Genomic DNA, 22133 nt, shown 5'->3' with positions numbered 1-22133 from the left:
TGCAGTAGGTTGAGCATCTGACTCTTGGCTTTGGCTCATGATAGGGTTGTGAGATGGAGCCCCACATCGGGGCTCTGCACTCAGCGTGGAGTCTGCTTGGGATTCTCTCCCTCTCCTTCTGCCCCTCCCCCTGCTCTCTCTCTCTTTCTCTCTAAAATAAATAAATAAATCTTAAAAAAAAAAAAAAGAAGTAACCGTCTTGGAGAAGGGGGCAAGCACCTACTGAGTGTGTTTTCCCTTTATTGTCATCAGTCACTGGTAACTAGAATCAGAATTTTAAATCCCAAAAGACCTAAATTGAGCCAAATATTGAATATTCTCTAACTACAACTTGGATCTTTATTTTATTTTAAAATTTAATTATGTTTTATAATAGAGGTTAATGTTTTTTTGTTTGTTTTAAAGATTTTATTTATTTAAGAGAGAGAGAATGAGAGATAGAGAGCACGAGAGGGAAGAGGGTCAGAGGGAGAAGCAGACTCCCCGCTGAGCAGGGAGCCCGATGTGGGACTCGATCCTGGGACTCCAGGATCATGACCTGAGCTGAAGGCAGTCGCTTAACCAACTGAGCCACCCAGGCGCCCTAGAGGCTAATATTAAGAACTGTATGCCACTATTGAGTTTCTTTTGGTTTTAAGCATTATGTTACATTTTTTTGATAAGAAAGGGTACATTGATAAAAGATTAAATTTAATAAATGGAACTCATGCCATTTCTCTGGTAAACATTAGACAAAATCAGGCATTCACAGGCATAACTATTTCTAATCATAGTATGAAAGTAGGTTTTTAAAAATTATAGCTGGGTTATTATAAAACATTGGCAATAAATTTAATCAATGTAAATGGTAGAGTAACTGATAAGCTAATATATGTTGGGAATAGCAATCAACGAACACAGTCAGTACAGTGAGTTCCCTGACCTGTGATGGTGTAGCTTCGGACATCTGGCCTGATGGTTCTCTGAATTGGAGTCTGGCCGTTTGCTGGGATGGCGTCAATTTGGAAGCCAGTGATTGTCTCAGTCTTGGTTCTCCAGCTAATGGTGATGGTGGTCTCAGTAGCATCTGTCACACGGGCCCTTCTTGGAGGGCTGACATCTGCACAAATCACAACCAGAGATTAGTGCCTGGATGACTCCTTTAGGGAAAGTTTTGATATTTTAAAATGTGTTTTTATTATATACTAAATATATCCATTTCTATACATAATAATGTATAGATTTTCTCCTGTGGCATCTAGAAAGGTTGACAGTAATTAAAAAATATGAAAAGACTCACCTCTCATATCTTTTTTTTTTTTTTTTTTAAACTAAAAACCTTTACAGATACTACCGGTGGTTCCCAAGTCTGGCTTTATACTCTCTACCAATACCCCAATAAGTATTAAAATTATTAATATATTGTAACATAAAATAAGTGTAGTAGGAGTTACAATGATATGGCCAGCCAGCAATAATATATATATGTACTATTAGTACTTTGGCCTTTTTTATAGGGCTTCACTTTTTTCCTCTCAGCGTATGCAATGGCATCCCTATTTTATGAGGAAACAAATATTTCATGTGATTTCTGAAAGAGCATACATAAATTATTGATATGGCACAAAACTAGAATCTGGGCCCAATTTCGTCCAATACTTTCTGTACCATTAAGGTACAGCCGAAGCCAGTGTGTCCTCCCCAAACATTATGAAAACAAATTCCAACAAGTAGAGCATAAACTAGGTATCAGTCCTAGTTCCTAACACTAACATGATAACATTTTGGAGTGATTCTATTTATGTGCCAGTATACCACTCTCTGGAGGGGCATAAAAGGTGACAACAGCAATTCAAAAAGAGATGGGCAAGCAAATCAGTTTCCAAGCTGTGATTCCTTCTATTAACTTGGTGATCTAGAAAATCATTTACCACTTATGGAGAATGTTTGTTGATACTAAAAAGCTTGATTACTCACTCTCCAGAGTAGTGACGATTCCCTGAGCTGGTCTGCTTGTCAAAGTGTCCTTAAGGGCATAGACACTCACTTCATACTTGGTAGCCACCTAGAAAGAAGGACACAATAAACTTTAGCAAAGTGATCTTCTAAAGCACAGGTGTTTTCACTACAACATTAGAAAGACACAATGGTTGTAAAAGAAAAAATAAACTAGCAAACCCACAGCACTATAAATTCCTAGATGAATTTCATTCCTACACTGCAGATGACCAACAACACATGTAAATTATATGAATTTAAAAATGTGCTTAGGGACTTTTGGCTCCACTGGGCTGGTTGGCTCTTACTATTGCAGTGGTGACCCACTTCAGTCTGTCTTTCTCAGACTCTTAACATCTGGAGGTTTTCCTACTCCTCTCAGCTCTTCCACCTAGATCCATAAGCCTGGGCCTTTCTTACAATCTCGCTCTTTTTTTTTTTTTTTTCCCCGTCTACCCTCAACTCACCAACATGAGTGCAGATCCAGCTCTGCCCCATGCCCGCCTGGCCGTGAAGCAACCAGTTCTAGGGACTCTTTTCCAATGCCTGAGATTTATGGGCCTGAAGAAAATTATGTGTCCCTGCAAATGTCATCGGCTGAGACACCCCACGCGGAGACTGTCTCTCCTCTTCCTTCCTCCATGGATCTGCTTGTTCAGGACAGCCCCGACTCCTCCACCAGTCCCAGGGTAAAACTACCACCCACTTCTGGAGAGGAGAGAACAGTGAGGAAGGAAGATATGGCTCAGGGCAAGAAACAGAAGATCAGGACCGTGTTCTCTCAGACCCAACTCTATGTCCTCAATGATCAATTTCAGAGACAGAAATAGCTCAGTCTCCAGCAGATGCAAGAACTTTCCAACATTCTGAGCCTTCGCTATAAGCAGGTAAAGACCTGGTTCCAGAACCAGAGAATGAAATGTAACAAGTGGCAGAAAAACCACTGGCCAAAGGAAAGCAAGAGTGTGACTCAGAACAGCACAGCAACCGCAGAATACCCAGGCTTCTATTCCTACCACTAGGGATACCTGAGGAACACTTCCGGAAACCTTCCAATATGGAGCAACCAGAACTGGAATAACCCAAATTGGAGTAGCCAGACCTGGAACAGCCAGTCTTGGAGCAACCATTCCTGGACCAGTCAGACCTGGTGCCCCCAAGCCTAGAACAATCAGCCGCAGAACTGTGGAGAAGAATCCCTACAGCCCCAGATCCAGTTCCAGCAAAATTCCATCAGCGATTTGGAGTCCATCTTAGAAACTTCTGGGGAAAGCCATAGTGTAATACAACAATCTGCTAAGTATTTTAGTACCCAGCAAATAATGGATTTGTTCCCAAATTACTCTGTGAACATACAGCCTGAAGATGTGTGACGATGAGTATGTTATTCGATCTCAATTTGGGCAGTGGCTGTATTACTTCCCCTAGGCTTTGTCTTTTAGGGTCCTATTTCTGCCTTGATATTTTTGTTTCCCATTATTCTTATTGTGTCCATTGAGGGGGTACGATTGGAGTCAAAGAGGTTTCAGTAGCATTGGCTACTATGGACAACATGATAAAAGGTGTTTCTGGCTATAGATAACCAGATACCATCCTAATGTGGATCTCTTTAGGCTCTAGAATCTAACATCAAGAATAGGAAGTGAAGATACAAAGACGTGTGATGAAAGATAATTTGTATTTTCTGAGATTGTGAGGCTTTTCTTGTTAATAACCTCAATTTTTAACAGTGAAGGGTTAAGCTATAATGTACTTAATTGATTTCCTCTGTCCCTTGTGATGTTTTATTAGAACTGTTAATTTGCTCATTATTCTAGTATTTGTAGAAAGATGTTTTGTATTTTAATGTATCATGATAATAGTACCAGTTTGGCTGATTGGATTATAGGTTTAAGTACAAAGAAATAAAATACCCACTTAAAAAAAAAAAGTGCTTAGGATTAACACTAAGTAAGCTATAACTTACATTCTTACACTGAGCTGATCCAAAATGGGGACAATGGGTATTAGCCTGTTTTTCTCCTTTATGATCTGACAGATGCCAATCATGAATTTGTCTGATCATGGAGAAGCAGAGAGAATACTCTATTCTCTCTCTGAAACCTCTTTCTGTCATTTCTCCTGGAATTGGCCTTATGTTAAGAAGTACATCAATTTCCTAGATTCCTGGCTAGTTTTCCACATGTGCGTGTAAAGGATTATAAATGTTTCAATGAAGGGAGGGTCAGGTCGGTTGGTACAAACTGGAAAATATTCCTTGCCAAGGTAACAGAGCTCAGAAAATGCATAACCAAAGTGGATTTATGCATTCAACCTATGGACATATGAATTGCCCCCCCACATACGCACATAAAGCCTTTTTAAAATAAACAAAATGAATATACATTTAGAGAGCTATGAAAAATCCAACACTATTTATAAAAGTCCATCCCAGACAATCATCTAGAAGAGCTTAGGTCAATATAGAGAATTCTACTTGACACAATATTACAGTAAAATTATTTGATGGCAGAGGCAAAGAACATAGTAAGATTTATTATGATATTTTATCTCCACTACCTTAAACTATGAAAGAGATAACTACAGTTGATCCTTGAACAATGCAGGGGTTAGTGGTGCCGACCCCTTGCACAACTGAAAATCTGCTTATAAATTTTGAGTCCCCCAAAACTTAACTAGTAAAAGTTGTACTGTTGACCACAAGCCTTACTGATAAGTAGTTGACTACCACATACTTTGTATGTTATTTGCATTATATGCTGTATTCTTATAATAAAGTAAGCTGGAGAAATGAAAATTTTATTAATAAAATCCAAAAAAAGAGAAAATACATTTATAAGTCCTGTACTATAAAAAAAAAAAAATCTGTGTCTAGAAGTTCAAAACCATGTTGTTCAAGGGCCAACTGTACTTTATTCCAATGAAAAAGGGCACTTCTTACCATGAGTCCTGACACAACCACAGATGAGCTGTCAGGAGCAAGGTTGATTTCTTTCATCGGTCCAGTCTTCTCCTTGGGGGTCACCCGCACTCGATATCCTGTGAGCTGAACATTGGGTGCCGTCCACTGGGCGGTCAGGCTTGTTGGTGTGACCTGAGTGAACTTCAGGTCAGCTGGTGCAGGAATGGCTGTCAGGAGGGTCATTGGTTAGAGTTATCTTATAGGAACTGGGGAAGAGGGAAAATAAAGTGAATTCCAAGAAGTTTGGTTAGGTGGGTTCCCTGGTCAAGCAAAGATTCAGTATGAGCAAGTACAAAAAGGGATACAAAATAAAGAAAACGTTTGCTGAAAAAATGTGTTCTATATCTACCAATTCTCAGAATCACTGGAGGCACTTGGGTAAATGCCAGAAGTCTAAGAGACTTTAGGTTTTAGAAGTCGTTTTTTGTTTTTTTGTTTTGGTTTGGTTTGTTTTGGTTTGCTTTTCTGCTTTCCCTTAAAAAAAAATCAAAATGGCTTATTGGCCATTAGGATTGATTTTCCATTTGTATGGAAAGATGAGCAATAGCCCTTTTCCTAGATAAATGATCTTTGCATGGAAAATCATTTCACAGAGTATTCCAACCCCAAAAAGATAGAATTATGTTTTTATCCTCTTTATTTGAACCCCACAGCAGATAGTGCTGCTAAATTTGAAGTATTCTCTGTGGTGCAGCATAAGAAGAAAATTAGCTCACAACAGAAGCAGAAAAGAGAAGCAAAGAGCAATAATACAGATAGTACCCCCAGGGTTTATGCTGTCACAGGGACACAAATTTAGCATTCCACTCTGCTTCAGAAACAAAGCACAAGCGGATAAAGTATTGTGGAAAGCGTTTGCCCTAAACCATCTCCTATGTGTCTGGTTCTCAATTCTTTAAGCAAATCACACACCCCACACATGATCTCTAACCAGAGAAGGAAGGTCTTACCTACGCGTTCTCAGAATCAAGCTGCTAGGAAATGGCCCAGTTTGGATTCCTTTTTTAGAGTAAGTTCTAGGATGCCAAACTTCTTTCCTTTATGCACAGTGAGTGTAACCACAGGGAGTCAGGGTTTAGGGAATAATCCACAATTTTAGTATCATCTTCAAACATCTCACTTTAGGGCCTTATTTATAAGCCAAGCCACTCTAAAACCTCCTTGTATTAGACTGTACCTGAATATCACCTAAACTTTATGATGATTCTTTTTTAAAGAGGGTCTTTCCTAATAGAGGCTGCTTTTTTTTTTCTTTTTTTTTCCCCCTTTAGAGGGACTCAATAGCCCGCTCAAGTAGAACTCATTCAGCAGGGCATAAAGCTGCTGTGCCCATGAGCACCCAGTGGTGCGGTTAACGATATACCTGTGGACTGGGTTCCAATCAGGGGCTGGCTCTCCATATCATCGTGCAAGGCCACCACACTGACTGTGTACTCAGAACCCGGCCTGAGGCCTTGCAGCTCTGCGGTGTCTTCTTCACCATCAGGTGCAGGGAATAGCTCACGGATTCCATCCTCAGGGCTCGAGTAGGTCACCCTGTACCTGGAAACTTGCCCCTGTGGGCTTTCCCAAGCAATTTTGATGGAATCGACATCCACATCAGTGAATGCCAGTCCTTTAGGGCGATCAATGTCTGTTAGGCAAATTAATGGTAAGAGGTTATGTGAAAAGCAAGTTGTGAAATAAGCATTTTTATAACGTGCAAAGCAGTTCTGCAGATACCATTTTCTCGGATTAATTCAATTCCAATTAACCCACTATCAAATGGAAAAATTACTTGACACTTGATTAAGTTTCTTTTGGTTTAGAAAAGATTTAATGTTACATCACTTATTAAGATGTAGGTGTATGTGAGACACATAGGCACCTTGCAAAATGTCCCCACAGGGAGGATTTATTCATATTAATTTTTGATATTCTACCAAGATTCGTTTTTGCAGTGTGATGTTAGTCTCACAGACCTGGATTTTCTATACCTCGGAAGTGGCAAGGTTGATTTTGAATGTTAGATTCAGATTATTATAATCTTCCTTTAACTCTTCTCTCCCCCTTCTATTATTTACATTAAATGTGCTCCAGACAGTTTTCCAAATGCTCCAAACATAACAGCTTCATGAAACACGCTGCAATCAACTTTACCATCCAGTCGTAGAAAAGAAGGTCCAGGCAAAATATTTTTGTAGATTTGCTACAGGCAAATGAGATTTTGCTGAGGCCATATGAGCAAAAGAAATTCGAAGCACAGCAACTAGGATAGTTCCACAACTTCTTTCCCTGGATGTTCATTGCTTAGCACCAAGAAGGAAAAATGTCTGTAAAGGGCTCAGCTCAAGATAACGAACTAACTGAGTTGGCTTTCTCTAGGTGTAATTGCAAAAGACATGAGGAGGGCATACAGATGCCTAAGAACAAAACTGACTTTGAAAATGGGAAAGAAGCATTGGTTACATACTCGTTACTGCAGTTTGAACCAGAGGCTGACTCTCTCCATTTCGATTCTGAGCATAGACACTAACCACATATTCCACTGTGGGCTGCAAACCTTCAATGGTCATTTCTGTTTGATCTGCAAAGGGAGTAATAAAAAGCAAAGGCAGGATCTGTGTCATCCACTGTAAGGCCAGTTAAGTGGCTGTCTGAGTTTGGTAATAAATGCCTGGTGGCCTGGATTTTTCATTTGTAGAATTCTCATGAAAACATGGATGAGTCAGATATGATTTCTCTTGTTGGACAGATATGTTCATTGCTAATACAAATTGCTATATTGGAGTAAAGTCAAACTAAAGGATCCACTCTAAAATTTAATATGATGTCTCCAACAATGAATGATGCTGCTCTTGGAAAAAATGAAAATTAGTTTGACTTTAAGATACTGCTTTAGGATCCTAATTTTACCAGGATTTTATATAAAAACAAAAACAAGAGCTAAAAGGATCTTAAAAAGTTAGGCTACCTCTCTCCTCTGTGTGCATGACTAAATAAAACCACAAAGAGAGATCTAATAATGCAAGATGTCCATACCAACAAACAGAACTATGCATGTAAAATGAGGAATGCCCTTCTCCTAAAAATTCTGCTGTGGAGGGAGTCTGTAACAATCTCAAGCCCTGAATTCACAAATGGGGAAACTTTGACATACGATATGAAAATGTACAGTACTCAGACCTGGGTGGCCATGTTTTAAAAAGCATATTGTGTGGCCCTCTTCTGTTTATCCTGATGAATGGGAGATGCTGGTTATTCTTACCTGGACCTGCAGTTTTCGTTTTTGATGGTCCTGAGCCATTTTTGGGAGTCGTGGTCACTCTGTAGCCAGTAACAGGGGAACTTGAAGGCAGCCACCTCACACTAATGCTGTTGTCCTGAACATCAGTCACTTGCATCTGGGATGGTTTGTCAATTTCTATAAATAAAAACAAGGAGAAACCAGTGAGGCCCCAGGCGGTGGGGACAAGAACAGACAAGGCTTTTTTCCAGTCCTGGTAGGCACAGAAAGATCTCTCATCACTATTAATGACCCCCAGGTGTTTCTATTGCAGAAACACCTAGATTGCCTTTGGGAGGTGGGGCATGCCTCTAGGTACCATTACCTATTTTCAAGATGGCTGTTTCATTCACGAAGAAACTATATTCCAAGTAGGTGTTTGTCTTCTTACCTTATCAGATCATTCATTCATTCATTAACAAATATTTATTGAACACCCTTTATGCCTGTCTCTGTTGTAGGCACATGGAATATATCCATTAACAAAATAGACAAAATCTCTGCCCTTTGCGGTGCTTCTTTGAATATCTGGCTCAAAACTCTGTTAGCGGTCTGTGTTGCTTCATCTTATTCAAAAAGAAAAGCAATTCCACAACGAGGAAAATACTTGGGAGAACATTGCAAACCTATCCGAGTAAATAATCCTCTGTCTCCCCAGAGGAGGAGTCAGTACCTGTTCGATAATCAATGGAAATCGGCTTGCTGCTTGCCGGGCTGTCTCCACGGCCAGTGACAGCATACACGGTGATGGTGTAGTCTGCTCCAGGTTTAAGGCCACTGATGGTAGCTGTGGACTTGCTCCCAGGCACAGTGAACTCCTGGACAGGGCTATTTCCTCCTGTGTGAAAAGGGGTTAGTTCAAAGTGTGAGGGGCTGAGAAATAGTTGGGGATTGCTGAGTCACGACATCAACATACTGAGACAGCATTTAGTCACACCTTTGATTATTACCTTTAAAAGAGTATTATTAATAGGGCCCACACAGAAACATATTTATTTATGCATGTAGTGAACCTTAGTAAGTGTGTAAAAACTGGAAGAAAATTGCAGTTAATGCTATTTTAACATTCCAGCTTTAAAATGTCACTGAGTTGTGGATTAACATTGGAAGGAGAAAGAAGGTAAGTCCTCAACCCAGGATGGCATATGTTGTGCTCCTTTTTCAAAATATTAATGTAATATATTCATGTTAAATACAATTCTGAAAATACAGGCACGTAAAAAAAATACAAATCACTTATTTCACCACTGATCATATATTTGTGAATTTGTAATTCTTTCTTCCTCAGCTCTACTGTTCCTCCTTTAGTATTATACAAACAATTTGTATCTCGGTTTTGCCACCAATTAGAGCATACATATTTTTTTTTACATATTCCTGGAAGAGACAAGGCTCCATTGAATGGACTTGCCAAAGTCTCTTTAAATATTCATCTGCCCTTGGGTTTTGAGGTTGCCCACAACAGAATCTGACTTGATCGGAGTGAAATAGCATTTTACTAACGCACCTGTTTCTCCATAGGTGATCCTATAATATCTCACTGTGACGGCAGGAGCATCCCAGCTGATCAACACGCTGGTGGGGGTTGCAGCAATGACTTCCAGATCCCTTGGAACATCAGAAACTAGAAAAACAAGGGAAAGTTTCCATATCTATAACTTTCAAATAATGCCCAGATTCACTCTGCTCATTTTTCAAATAGCTGCCTTTATAATTCCTGCATATAATAATGTAAATATTATGCAAAATTAGCAGAAATAAAAATTACGAACAATTCAAGGTAAGGGGTTAAGGAAGCAACTCAAATTGTGATAAAATGATTATTATAAATTTATTGAAGCATTCTTTTTCCTTCAACTTTTTATTTTGAAAAATTTTAAAACAGAGGTGCCTGGGGTGGCTCAGTCGGTTAAGCGGCCGACTTGATCTCAGCTCAGGTGTTGATCTTAGGGTCGTGAGTTTGAGCTCCATGCCGGGCGTGGAGACTACTTAAAAAAATTTAAAACAACAGAGAAGTTACAACAATAATATAATGAACGCCTATATCCCCTTCTCTTGGGCATTTGCTAATTGGTAACATTTGCCACATTTCCTTGTCTCTTTTTCTGTGTCTTTCTTTTTTTGTTAATCCATTTGAGCCCGAGGTACAGCTATCATGATGGTACTTTTCCCCTAAGTACCTCAGCATCTATCTCATCTATCTCCTAAAAATACTGACACTATTTCATTAAAATAATTCTGTTTTTAAGGGAACTTTGAAGAGGGATTTTCTTAATATTTTGAATAAAACTTTGGGTACTGGAAATGTATCAATATCTATATCCAGTGAGAAATTTTCTGTGATAAAAAAATTATCTTCAATAGAGTCTAAGAAGGAGATTTTCTCTACATATTCTCTCACTTCTCTCTCCATGCCTCATAACCACAATCTATTTTTTTAAGAGATGATGACTCAGACAATACAAAGCTGTTTCCCAGAAGATACCAGCTGCCCAGAAAGTCCTCTGAGTTTTTTTGTAGACCAGAAAACAAGTTACCTGTTGACTGTTGGCCAATCAAGGGAGGACTTTCTTCTCTGCCATTCAGAGCAATGATGCTGACCACATATTCTGTGCCCGGATTGAGATTGGTGAGGGTGATGGAATTCCGAGAGGGGGGCACTCGATCTTCCCGAGGTCTTCCACCGGTGTGCTCAGGATGATGGCGAATGCGATAGCCAGTGATGGTGGCTCGAGGAGCAATCCAATGGACAGTGAAAGAGTTGGTAGTGATATCAGAGAAGTCAATGCCAGACGGGGAATCAAGGCCTGTTTTTCCCACCCAGGGGTAAAAAAAGACATCACCAGTTTAGGAGGTGAGGAAGAACATAGGGAAGAATGTCCTTTCTCATTAGCACAACAAATTGCCATAAACCTCAGGCCATGATGCATTGATTCTAAGCCACACATAAATTTCAAAATCATAAACTGACCCAGTTCCAGTGGCCACCTCAAGCTTTCTTTTCTTTATTCTAAGAATCCAAGTGATTTATATGTGTCGTTACCAAAGGGTTCTGCATCACTTTTGAAGACAGGTGTTTAAGATATTCTGGGAATTATTTTCAAATGCTTCAGTGTTCAAGTATTCTATGGTTCTATCCTGTAAGTGTGTCACTCAAAATAAGGCAAGATATGCCCACTCTCAAGTTAAGTGTTTGGTTCTCAAAGAAGCTTTCTGCACTCAAGAGGAAATTGATAGGTCGACAGGGTAGTAATAACGCCAAACATAAAGCTCTTAAAAATGAAAATGAGACATCATCCTGGACAAATTACAATGCAGGTAAATCCTCATGAATTGAAAATTTAGTGTACGGCCGAAAAATTAATAAGAATTTAGAGTTTACCTCAAATTCAAATCACTTAATCTCTCTGGGCCTTCCAGAACATTTTTATTTTAGTAAAAGTAAATTGAGGTATCACAACTCCTCTTTGGAACCGAGTGGACTATAACATTAAGGAAGAAACGTAATGTTACGGGATTCGGTTCAACTTATTTACATAGCAAATGGATATTTCACCAAGCAGAAAAAAGAGAGAAACTTGTTGGCTTGGCAAAGGAGGGAAAAGACTTCCATGACAATGACAGTGTTGGGTCAGCCTTAGATAGAGCTGCCTAATGAGAAGAAATGTTCACCATCTCTAAATAATAGAGATTATACTACTCTTGGGACATTTTTTAAAAGGATAGACAACAATGTTTCTGGACTATTTTGAGATCTCTCTGGAAGCCTAGAGTATAATCTTAGTGACGGAAAGTCAGGGTAATACTTGCAGAAGTGTCATTTAATTTTTAAGACCAGTGATCAGAAAGTCATGATAAGTCTGTAAGCACCACTACCACCACAAAAATGGAGATACATTTTTAGAAGCAGCATTCCATTTTGCTATTTAAAATTGTAGGTAAAAGCTATTTGATCAGCATACTGCCAACATGACTCACCTGTTTTCTGTCTTCCTTTAAGCGGCATGCTCTCATGCTGTTCGTACACACTGGAGACACTGACCAAATATTCTGTGCCAGGCAGCAGATCTGAAGAGACAAAGGGGACTTATTTTTAAATTGTGCTCAGAAGCATGAAAAAAGCAAAGCGCTCTTAGGACTATTTCAATGGATAAAACAACATACACAGAAGCTGATACTGACGTGAATGTTGCTACCTGGAAGTAGGCTGTAATGAGTTGATAAGGAAAGGTCACCTTGCCCTCTAACGTCTCTAAGCCCTACCCTCAGATGCACTTCTCAGAGTATGATTCAGCCGGATCTGCAGTAAGATGGTTGCTGCCACGTAGTATTATCTCTGTCATCCACTTTATATTATGTCTGTTGAGGGCATGTGATGATAATGACCATGGCACTGTGGATTATCACTGACTTGTCACCAACAACCCTAGGAAGGAGTTTGCTACTATTTAAAGCAGACTTGTGGCCATAAAGTGCAAATATTTAAAGTGTACAGTTTTGACAGGTTTTGGCATATGTATGAACTTGTGAAATCATCGCCACATTCATGACAACGAACATATCCATCACCTCCAAAACTTTGGTTTACAACTATCCCCATTTTACACATGAGAAAACAGAGGCACAGAGAAGTTGTCTTCTTTGACATACTTGCCTGAGATCATAAACGATTTGACCCAGGCCAAGACCAGTGGTCTTAATAATTAACCTTTACTGGAAAAGAGTCATAGTCCATGGGAAAAGTGATTGGTTCTGCCATATTCAAGTAAGAACAAAATACTGAAAAAAATTACATACGCTTTCCTGAGTATCCTCTTCTTTCATTTTGAGGTCCCCAAAAAAGTACAGAGTAAGGGTTCTAATCTTTGATTTCTTACTCGGTAGACCCCATTCCCCTCCACACCATTTTGTAGAGGCCCCTGCAAGGCTTGGATGTTCAGACTCCACTTTCCTTATCCCTGCTTGCCCAGGGGTAATTTACTTAACCACTACAAACCTCAGTTGCTTCATCTATAAAACTGGGTAATAACGGCTTCTCTGGGGGGAGATGGGACCTTGCAATCTAGAGCAGGATCTAGAATAAGATGTTAGAACACATGACGAACATGTGACCAGTCAGTGGGGCAGAGAGTGATCCTGAAGCAGGGGCTGCGTCCTGAGCGATGCTGTAACTACTGGTTCCGGAGTGCTCCAGAACAGAAACAAGAGCCTGTCGACATGCAGATAGAAGGTCGTTCTCACTCTCAGTCATGAAATGAGAAGCCAAGACTATGGTCATGTTGAGCTGCCTTTCCTGCTCTAAAATATGTTCGCAACATAGAGAATGTTTTCAGACCATCCTTTGGTACTGTACCTAAATGTGAGCTTCTTTCTCTGCTTGTGTGGAAACCTATGCTGTTCTCATGTGATTATTTTCCTATTCCAGTGAGAAGGACGAGAAGAGACATTGGCAGGAAACAGCACCATGTCTCAGCCTCCTTCTATTTTCTTTAATCAACGATGTCTATTTTAAAAAGGTAGGATCTAGAAAGACACAATTTCCATAAATGGTTGCTATTTTTCTAGGTCCTCAGCCTTCAGAGAAATCCTGCCAACAGATTCTTTCTGAAGTACCAGTTACACTTCTGGCTCTTTCTTCAAAACAGCGTCCTGATCTATCCTAACAAGGCAGTTTCTATGCTTTCAAACTCTAGAGATTACCTGCTCAACACTTTTTTTTTTTAAATGAGAATAAGACAGATATGGTGACACTATTTTCAATCCTCATTGTTTCTCTCTCCAAACATTTAGATTTAGTCATACATTTTCTCTTGACATTCATCTATTTTTATGTGCTGATCTGGAAGCAGAATTTGTTTGAAGTCTTCGAACTTCGCTGCTGGTATTTTTCTACTATGATCTTTAAAAAGTAGATCTCAAAGATACATACATGAAAATAGCAATAAACATGACATCTTTCAAAAGGTACAGAGCTGCACATCCTATTTGGAGTTTAGCGTATAGTCTTGGTGTAGCTGTCTCCATCTTAGTTGTTCCTACCTGAGAATTTGGAATTCTTTCCTGGGGCTCTAGCTTAGGATTTATTGAACAGATACAGTTGACTGCTTACTTGTTAAGACGACTGCATTGTCTGAAGGAGAGATTGACAACTCTGCAACGTCCTCCTCATTTTTCACAGGTGAGTAGCGCACCAGGAAGTTGGTCAATTCAATGGACGGAGGTGGGGCCCAGGTGACACGCATAGTGTCTGGACCAACATTGGTGAATCGCAGGTCAGTGGGAGGAGGGACAGCTGGTTTCAAATAAGAAGGAAGACCAGGTTAAGGTAATTTTAAACTGGAAGCTAACAAAAATAGCTGGAAAGGTAAAAAACAGTATTTCATGCATAAAGGAAATGAGTCATCATCATGCAAATAGTCTAAATCTAATCTAAATCATAGTGAACTACTGTTAAAAATAAAACACTACACACAGTACTGTTAGGCCCCTTTAACCTTTCTGCCATCAGTACATATCAAAGAATAATTTGCATCTATTTTCAAATATGTGGATTTTAAGTACGTTATTAATACCACTGACAGTTATTTTAACCCAGGCTGAAGAGGCTTAAGTTGCCACACAGCAAAGAGAAACACAGCGGTACTTTCTGAAGAACCACATGCACACAGACAAAAAGACAAGAGGGTCCTGACTCTCCCCTGACATGAGGTGACTACAGCTACCGGCATCACTACAATCCCACTCCGTGAAATCTACCTACAAGTGAGAAGGTTCATGCAAATTGGTTCTCGGCATGTTTCTTACCATGCAGGGCAGAGAACCTTTGTAATGTTGCATGCTCAGCCCCAGACTGGTTAAAGAGGAGTTTCTTTACCTAGACATGGCAAGGCAATCCACCGTGCTCCAGAGTTTCTTTTTCTCCTATGTCAAAACAACCCCCTTCCAATCCACCCTAAATTTGACTGGGTTTTTAGTCAACTACAAAGAAGGAACATGGCAGGGTTTATCAAAGAGTAGAAGGAAGAGCATCACGGCACATTTTGGAAGTACCTTTCTTATTAACTGGTGCTCATTGCCCAATTCGGTATTCATGTAAGATATGTTTAAAAAAAAACCTCCAGGTCTGCAAATTCATTTAACTTTGCCATTTTGTATCAAACAGATCAGATCTCTCTAGCTTTCTGCACATTTGTGGTTTAAATGAAAGTGTATTTAAGACCACGTGCATATGCCTTCGACCAATCAGTTTAGCATATACATCCAATTCCTTACCCGCCCCCAACCCACCCTCCCTTCCGTAATTGTTGGCAAATTGCTGGCTTTCCCTGTGAAACGTCCATCTTTAACCAGAGTGACTGGTGGCAGCATGCAACACCATCCATGTCTCAAACACAGAAGTTTTCAAAATTCACCCGTTTGCTGTGTCAGTGTAGTAGGGGCACTCTCTCCGCCATTAATGAGAGTGATAACGCTGATGTCATAGTCAATGCCCGGCTCCAGCCCTGTAACTGTGTAGTATCCTACTGAGGAGTCCACAAAATCTTCAAAAATAGGGATACCTTCTCCTGCCGCAACTACTGTGATGCGGTACCCAATAATGGTGGAAGAGTTTAGCGGGGTCCACCTCAGGCCGATGCTTGAATCGGTTATATCAACAAAGCTTAGGTCAGTGAGTTGGGGCACCTCTATTGAGTTACAAAGCAAAGGGGGGGCAAAAGGAAGATAAAGGCAAAAAAGAGGAAAAAATAAAGCAGTGTACGTCAGGTTACTAGTGGCAAACTTGACAGAATGTTAAAGCAATGATGGTAATATGCGATCTTTTCCCAATGTTCTGAAAAGACGTCCTAAGCATCATGAATATAGTTTGCTTCCCTGGGAGAATAAAACAGGTTACAATATTCTTAGGGATTTTCTTGCATTTGAAAAGTAAACAGTAGGGTTTGAACCTCTCAGGTTCTTAAAAATTATAGGCCTGTTTAAGATATCAAAACCATTCTTAGAACCTAGACATAATATCTTTAATAAGTATCAGCAATGTTTTTTTTAAAAAAAAAAAAAAGCCAAAACTTTTTTAGTAGGAAAAGAGAGCTTGCATGAAGGAGGTTAAAAAAAAAAAAATGGTAGGTGAGTTTTTCTTTCTTTTCCCATAGAAAAAACTCAAGACAACATTATGGCCATAATGCTAACGCATTATGAATGTATGGTATGAAATGTGCCATTCAAAAGCACATTCAGGAAGAAGACAGATTTGAGTCCAAGACCACTGCCAATACTTTGCTTAATTCATAATCAAAGTTATTTAATCAGCATTAGTAAAAGCATTCTACCAAATAGTGCAAAGGAGAACACAATCTGTCCAATGCTTTCATTCTGTCACAATCCAATTTTGGACAAATAACAAACTTATCCCTAGATAGGTCTTTTCAATGTTGTCTTTCAATCCACAAGAAAGAACACCCAAAGGTGTGGCCTTTCTTTATTTTTTTTCAATCTTATAAAGGAAGGATTTGAAACGGCAAGATGAAGAATTGAACGTGTCAACCAAGGGCTATGTCAATGCTCACATATGGAGACAGGTACGATTTTATAGACAGCTGTTGAAATTTGATATGGACTGTAACATCAGGGACAAAATGTGCCGATGGGATGCATTTACCATATTACTTTTAGCCTGTCAGTACTGAGGACAGACACATGACACTGTTTTAGTAATATTTCCACGTGAGCGGACAGTACAGAGTTAATGCCATGGGGGCCACTCCATTACATCCCCATCGCCACAAACAGCATCCTGGTGAAGCAGACAGGAAAGCGGTGTTAACAGCAAGCATTTGTCCAAACAGTTGTTTTGACTTCGTGGTTTTGGAGAGTGTGGTTGGAAGGTCAGAACTAAATCCCAAATGTACTTGACACCCTCAACCACGTGGGGGATCTTAATCCCCACTCTCATCGAAACTGCCACTCTCGGGATAACAGCTTATTTTTCCATTACCTGGGATGATGGTATCAGAGATAGGGACACTTTCCTTGTCATCTTTGACAGTGTAAACACTGACGTTGTACTCCAGGCCAGGACTCAGGTTTTCAAAGGTGCAAGAGCTCTGATCTGCATGGACCACTTCTTCCAAAGAGTATCCCTGTTGGCCATTTAGGGGCGTGGTGGTAATTCTATAACCAGTAATGTCTAGAGAAAACAGGAAGGAGGAAGTTACTGCACAGAGCCTTTGTGACCCAGGGCACATTAAACTCAACTCCCATGACGGACCCACGAAGGGGAAAGGAGGAAGACTGGACATTTATTGAGGACTCTCCTGCTACTCAGTGCCTCAACGACCCTTTGAGGCAGGTATTAATATCCTCCGTTTAAAGAAACTCTTGGAACAGGGGAGTGATTTCCAACGGCTTGCCCTCTGATACATCCCAGGCTTACCTGGAGTAGTGCTCCTCTCCCAGGAGACGGTAAGCACTCCAGTGTCAGGGTTTGCCTCCAGGTGCAAGTTCGTTGGTGGAGACAATGCTATGCAGAAAAAAAGTTTTAAATTAGAAGTTAAAGCTAACACCGAGCACTTGACCTGTGGAAAGTTTTTTTTCTTTCTCTTTTCGTCCCTCCTTTCCTCCCTCTCTCTCTTTCTTTCTTTCTCTTTCTCCCTTCCCCCTCCCTTCCTTCTTTTCAAGAATCAGTAAAAATATAGAAGTCACACTATAAAACCATGGTGGACAGCAGTTCTCTGGGAGCATCTCTTTTTACGGTGAACGATTTTGCAATACTACTGAAATTCTTCCTGTCTTGCCAGTTGATAAATATTTTTGACGTGGAAAGAAAAGTTCTGATGACATAGAATATATGACCATGTTGAACTTGCTCCTCCAAATTTAGCAAATACCTAGTAAGATAAGTAGGGATGGGACCTTCCCCTTGCGCTGTTATCAGAAGCAAAAAGTGATACTAATAGCACCTATGTTTAAAAATCGGACCAGTTTTAAAAACTAAAAGAGGCAAAGAACTCCTCTTACGTGTCACCACTTTCTTTACAATCGGAGTATCTCTCTCTTGCCCATCCCTCAGGACTGAGATGGTGTATATGTATTCCACGCCTGGAGTCAGGCCAGACACAACGATGCTTCCTGACTCTGAAGTCACTTCTCGCGGTGCTTCTCCTCCCTGGCTTGGTCGTACACCCAGCTAGAAGAAGGAAAGCAAAATAAACACCAAGGACAAGTGTTTCCAGAGCTGGATCACTGCGGAGAGGTTGTGGTTATGCTGTGTATAATGTGAACTCCTGTGCACACTGCATACTGTACTTTTATTAGGGGATGAGTTGGGGTCTGCCTTTAGCTCTACTAGACACTTTAGTGGGAAGTTCCTTGGACTGGGGGGCCAAGGTGGGAGAGGTGTCTTCCAGAACTGCATTACATTGGCTTGTCATGGAAGGTTCTGGAAAAATGTCATTACATGCTGTTTTGCTTGATCAATAATCTCCGGATATAAACCAGACATACACAGGGGCTTTGGGCCACATGGCAGTTCATTTCTATTTTCTCTGTTGCTGGAAGAAATCTTCCAGCACTCTCTTTAAGGAGTTATGAACATTCAACTTAAAGGCAGCAGCCCCTTTAACATTTTGTACTTCAGAAACATTCTTTTTGAAGAAGTATGTTCATAGCTTAAACTGCAGGACAATATATTACAAAAGAAGAATTAAAATGAATGTGCCCATAATTTTCAAATTTTTAGTATTTTATTTCAAAACCTAGGTAATATTGTCTCATCAAACAGTGTTCAACTCTAGAGACGTCCTTTGTAGGTTATAAGGCTTCTGAAAGTCAGAATGACACGATTAAGGGAAATTTAAAACGGCAGTCTTCAAAAAGGGCTCCTCTATATTTAAGTAGCATAATCGTCAATATGGCCATTTGCATATTTCAAAAAAGAAGTGAGCTTTGGTGTATTTTTTTAAACAAGCAATCATGGGGATTTAGTTTTGATTTCCAATTATAATAAATATTTCTCTCCCCACACTCTAAATGCCGAGGAAAGGAATTCTTTTAAACATATTCATTTCTATTCATCACTTCCCTAATATCATTACTTTAAAGAACATGAATCCAGATATCTACAGGAAAGACCTTAATCTTAACTTCTATTAAGAGATTCACCCAAGGGGCTTTGAACAAGTGGAGATGAAACTGATTGGATGGAAATGTGATTTTTAAGTGACTCTGAGTTTAATTGGTCTCCCTAAATTGGTTTTCGTGAACTTGTTGACACCCGTTTACAACAACACAACAAAAGGCATTTCCCTATATATTTTAAAATGCAGTTCCCTGGGGGAAAGGATAGAGAAAATGAGGTCGCAGCAACTGTTCCATACTAATGTTTTATCCTTTGCAAAGCACTTCCACAGCCTCAGTTCATCCTTCCAGCAATTCAGTGAGGGGATGGTCATATTATACCTGGACGATGGGGTCAGAGAGGCACAGAGCGAGGCAGCTAACCAAACCCAGGTCTCCTGACTCCCAAACACCCTGTTTCTACCACATCCAGAAATATGAGGGCACCTCGGGGCTGTACCACAAGAGATTAGGAACATTTGCAACTTACCTTAAAACCAATCCTTGGAGCAGGTGTCCATGTGATCACAATGGTGGTCTCAGTGACCTCCGTGTTGTAAGGGGGAATGGAGCTGAGAGGCTGCACTGTGAAACAGAATCAATGCATGCGTTCAAACCTTGGAGTCACAGACGATGGCACAGAACGTACGGAACAAGTATTTTTACGGAGAACCTCAGTTTACCCAGCTAGTGGATCCTGAATGTCATAGCCTTCACTGGGTGGGAATTTGGAGTAGGCCAGCGCTTCCCAATCTTTCATGTGCCACACAAATTATCTGACACCTGGCTAAAATGCAGGTTCTGATTCTGTAGGTACCAAAGTGGGGCTAGAAGTTTGCATTTCCGTGACGCCGATGCTACTAGCCCATCAATCATACTTCAGTAACAAGGGCCTAAATGACCTCAGTAGACAAGTTCAAGTCCTTGGATTCTTTGATTTGTGTCTTTCCATTAAGTTTGGGATTTGAGTTTTATGACAATAAATTTTCCTCTACAGTCAATATAAAATCCCATTTGAAATGTAAAACTGGTCACCACAAATTGACTATCATTCTGCTTTTTAAATCATTAATTTGAGAACAACTGTTAAATTATAGATGTGATCTGAAAAGAGCTCTATGCTGAATTATTCCATAACGATGGTCAATTGTTTTGGGTTGCAAATGAGAAAGACCATATGAAAGTTAAACAAAATCTGCCACCATGGACATACTTACAAATCCTAAAGATTCCTTAAATATGTGATTATCCATTTAGGATAAACATATTACAAAATTTTAGTACTCTGCCACTGGCATTAAGAATTATAACAAGTGGGGCGCCTGGGTGGCTTAGTCATTAAGCGTCTGCCTTCGGCTCAGGTCATCATCCCAGGTTCCCGGGATCGAGCCTCACATCGGGCTCCCTGCTCAGCGGGAAGCCTGCTTCTCCCTCTCCCACTCCCCCTGCTTGTGTTCCCTCTCTCGCTGTGTCTCTCTCTGTCAAATAAATAAATAAAATATTTTTTTAAAAAGTATTATAACAAGGTAATTTTGCAGCTCCTATCATCCTGACCTCGCCGTTATTCTCTGGGTAAAAATATTACTTAAAAAAAAAAAAAACCAAGAAAAGAAGAAAAAAGAGCATGTGTACATACACTTAAGACAGACTTTTTCAACAGTCTACAAATCTTATTACAGATTTAGAATCTCCAAAATATAAGGGACTGAACAACTAAGTCTTGTAATAAGGGGACTAGGCATTCCAATAACTGGCTGCTGATGAGGTCTCAGAAGCCAAGACCTCTGAACAGGGTGAGTCAAATTCAAGGGTTTCGAGTGTGTTGCCAGCCTGGGTCACATGTTTGGTGCCTTCCTAATTCCTTCCTTTTTATGTCCCAACCAAATTCTGTGTCCACTGGGGAAAAAACCCCTATTAAATGCATTTATGTGAAATTATGAATGGCCAGGGAGACCAGTTATCCTCCAAGGTACACAATGGAGATTAAAAGTCTGAAGATCCTGCTCACTCCTCAGCTCCAGGCACTTGTTTTCCCTTCAACCATGTGGGGATTTGGGCACCACTGTAATTCTCTCATTTGTTTCCAGGCTGGACTTGACTGTGTGATTTTAAAAAATTGTTTTGAAAATACTGTGTGGAAGAAAAATAAAATATGTGTGTGGCTACTCTTTAATGACTACTCTATCAGTTGACCTGAAGTTCTACTGTTTAGTGAACCGTTTCCTAACTACATTATGATTTCGAAGGTGTCTTCGGGGGACTGGGACGGGTGACCCATGACGCCTTCCCAGAGTCTCTGAAATCATATGTCACTTGGCTGCTGCTGACTTTGCCAACATGCGGTGGCTTGCCCTGTGGGACCACGTTAATGGCCACAAGAAAACAATTCGGAGAGCAAGTAGCTTCTTGCACGGAACATCTGTGAAAGCCACAACTTTTTCACAAATTACATTCTCTTCTGCTGTCTTGGGCTTTAGGACTGGGTGTTTTCTATTGCTTGAGTCAGCCAGCTAGCGTCTTCCCAAGTTGAAGATGATGCTCTCTGCCTGGGAAGACCATTACAGGAAAATCTCCAAACCACAAACCCACAAACTGATGTCAAACAAAGGATGTGACTGTAAGTATGAGTTATGGGTTCTGGCAGGTCTTGTTAGGTGAAAACAGCCTGGCTGTTAAAGAAATAAAATTTGCCCTATTTATAAAGGAGTAAGCTGTATTTTCCCCAGAAACAGCACCCCCACCACCACTCCACCCTCACATTTGCTTTTAAGAATTTAGCACAAGTTATAAAATCCAGAAAAGTTATTCCCAGAATTA

General features: G+C 40.1%; 1 protein-coding gene and 1 pseudogene across 10 annotated transcripts in view; one reads left to right on the top strand and one right to left on the bottom strand.

Annotated features, from left to right (window-relative positions):
- FN1 (fibronectin 1) overlaps positions 1–22133 on the bottom strand; it is a 66775-nt gene that overhangs the window by 13723 nt on the left and 30919 nt on the right. For 3 of the 10 annotated variants that reach the window (XM_028112139.2, XM_028112140.2, XM_028112143.2), the window contains exons 21-35: positions 19807–19901; positions 18219–18387; positions 17635–17721; positions 17197–17388; positions 15617–15889; positions 14314–14496; positions 12183–12272; positions 10742–11011; positions 9712–9828; positions 8878–9042; positions 8187–8342; positions 7392–7505; positions 4919–5106; positions 1957–2044; positions 923–1099 (exon numbers count right to left, since the gene is read on the bottom strand). In XM_028112139.2, coding sequence (XP_027967940.1) covers positions 923–1099; positions 1957–2044; positions 4919–5106; positions 7392–7505; positions 8187–8342; positions 8878–9042; positions 9712–9828; positions 10742–11011; positions 12183–12272; positions 14314–14496; positions 15617–15889; positions 17197–17388; positions 17635–17721; positions 18219–18387; positions 19807–19901 — 2364 coding nt within the window. Of the gene's footprint in view, positions 1–922; positions 1100–1956; positions 2045–4918; positions 5107–6302; positions 6573–7391; positions 7506–8186; positions 8343–8877; positions 9043–9711; positions 9829–10741; positions 11012–12182; positions 12273–14313; positions 14497–15616; positions 15890–17196; positions 17389–17634; positions 17722–18218; positions 18388–19806; positions 19902–22133 lie in introns of all 10 variants that reach the window. The other 7 variants (XM_028112132.2, XM_028112133.2, XM_028112136.2 and 4 more) reach the window with 3 other exon arrangements.
- On the top strand, positions 2449–3423 carry LOC114215925 (homeobox protein NANOG-like; annotated as a pseudogene).

Source organism: Eumetopias jubatus, unplaced genomic scaffold, assembly GCF_037043125.1.
Source record: "Eumetopias jubatus isolate StellerSeaLion01/CBP00866 unplaced genomic scaffold, mEumJub1_p1.0 scaffold_3, whole genome shotgun sequence".
Classification (NCBI taxonomy): domain Eukaryota; kingdom Metazoa; phylum Chordata; class Mammalia; order Carnivora; family Otariidae; genus Eumetopias; species Eumetopias jubatus.
Note: the sequence above shows the minus strand (reverse complement) of the source record. Positions and strands in the feature narration are given on the sequence as shown.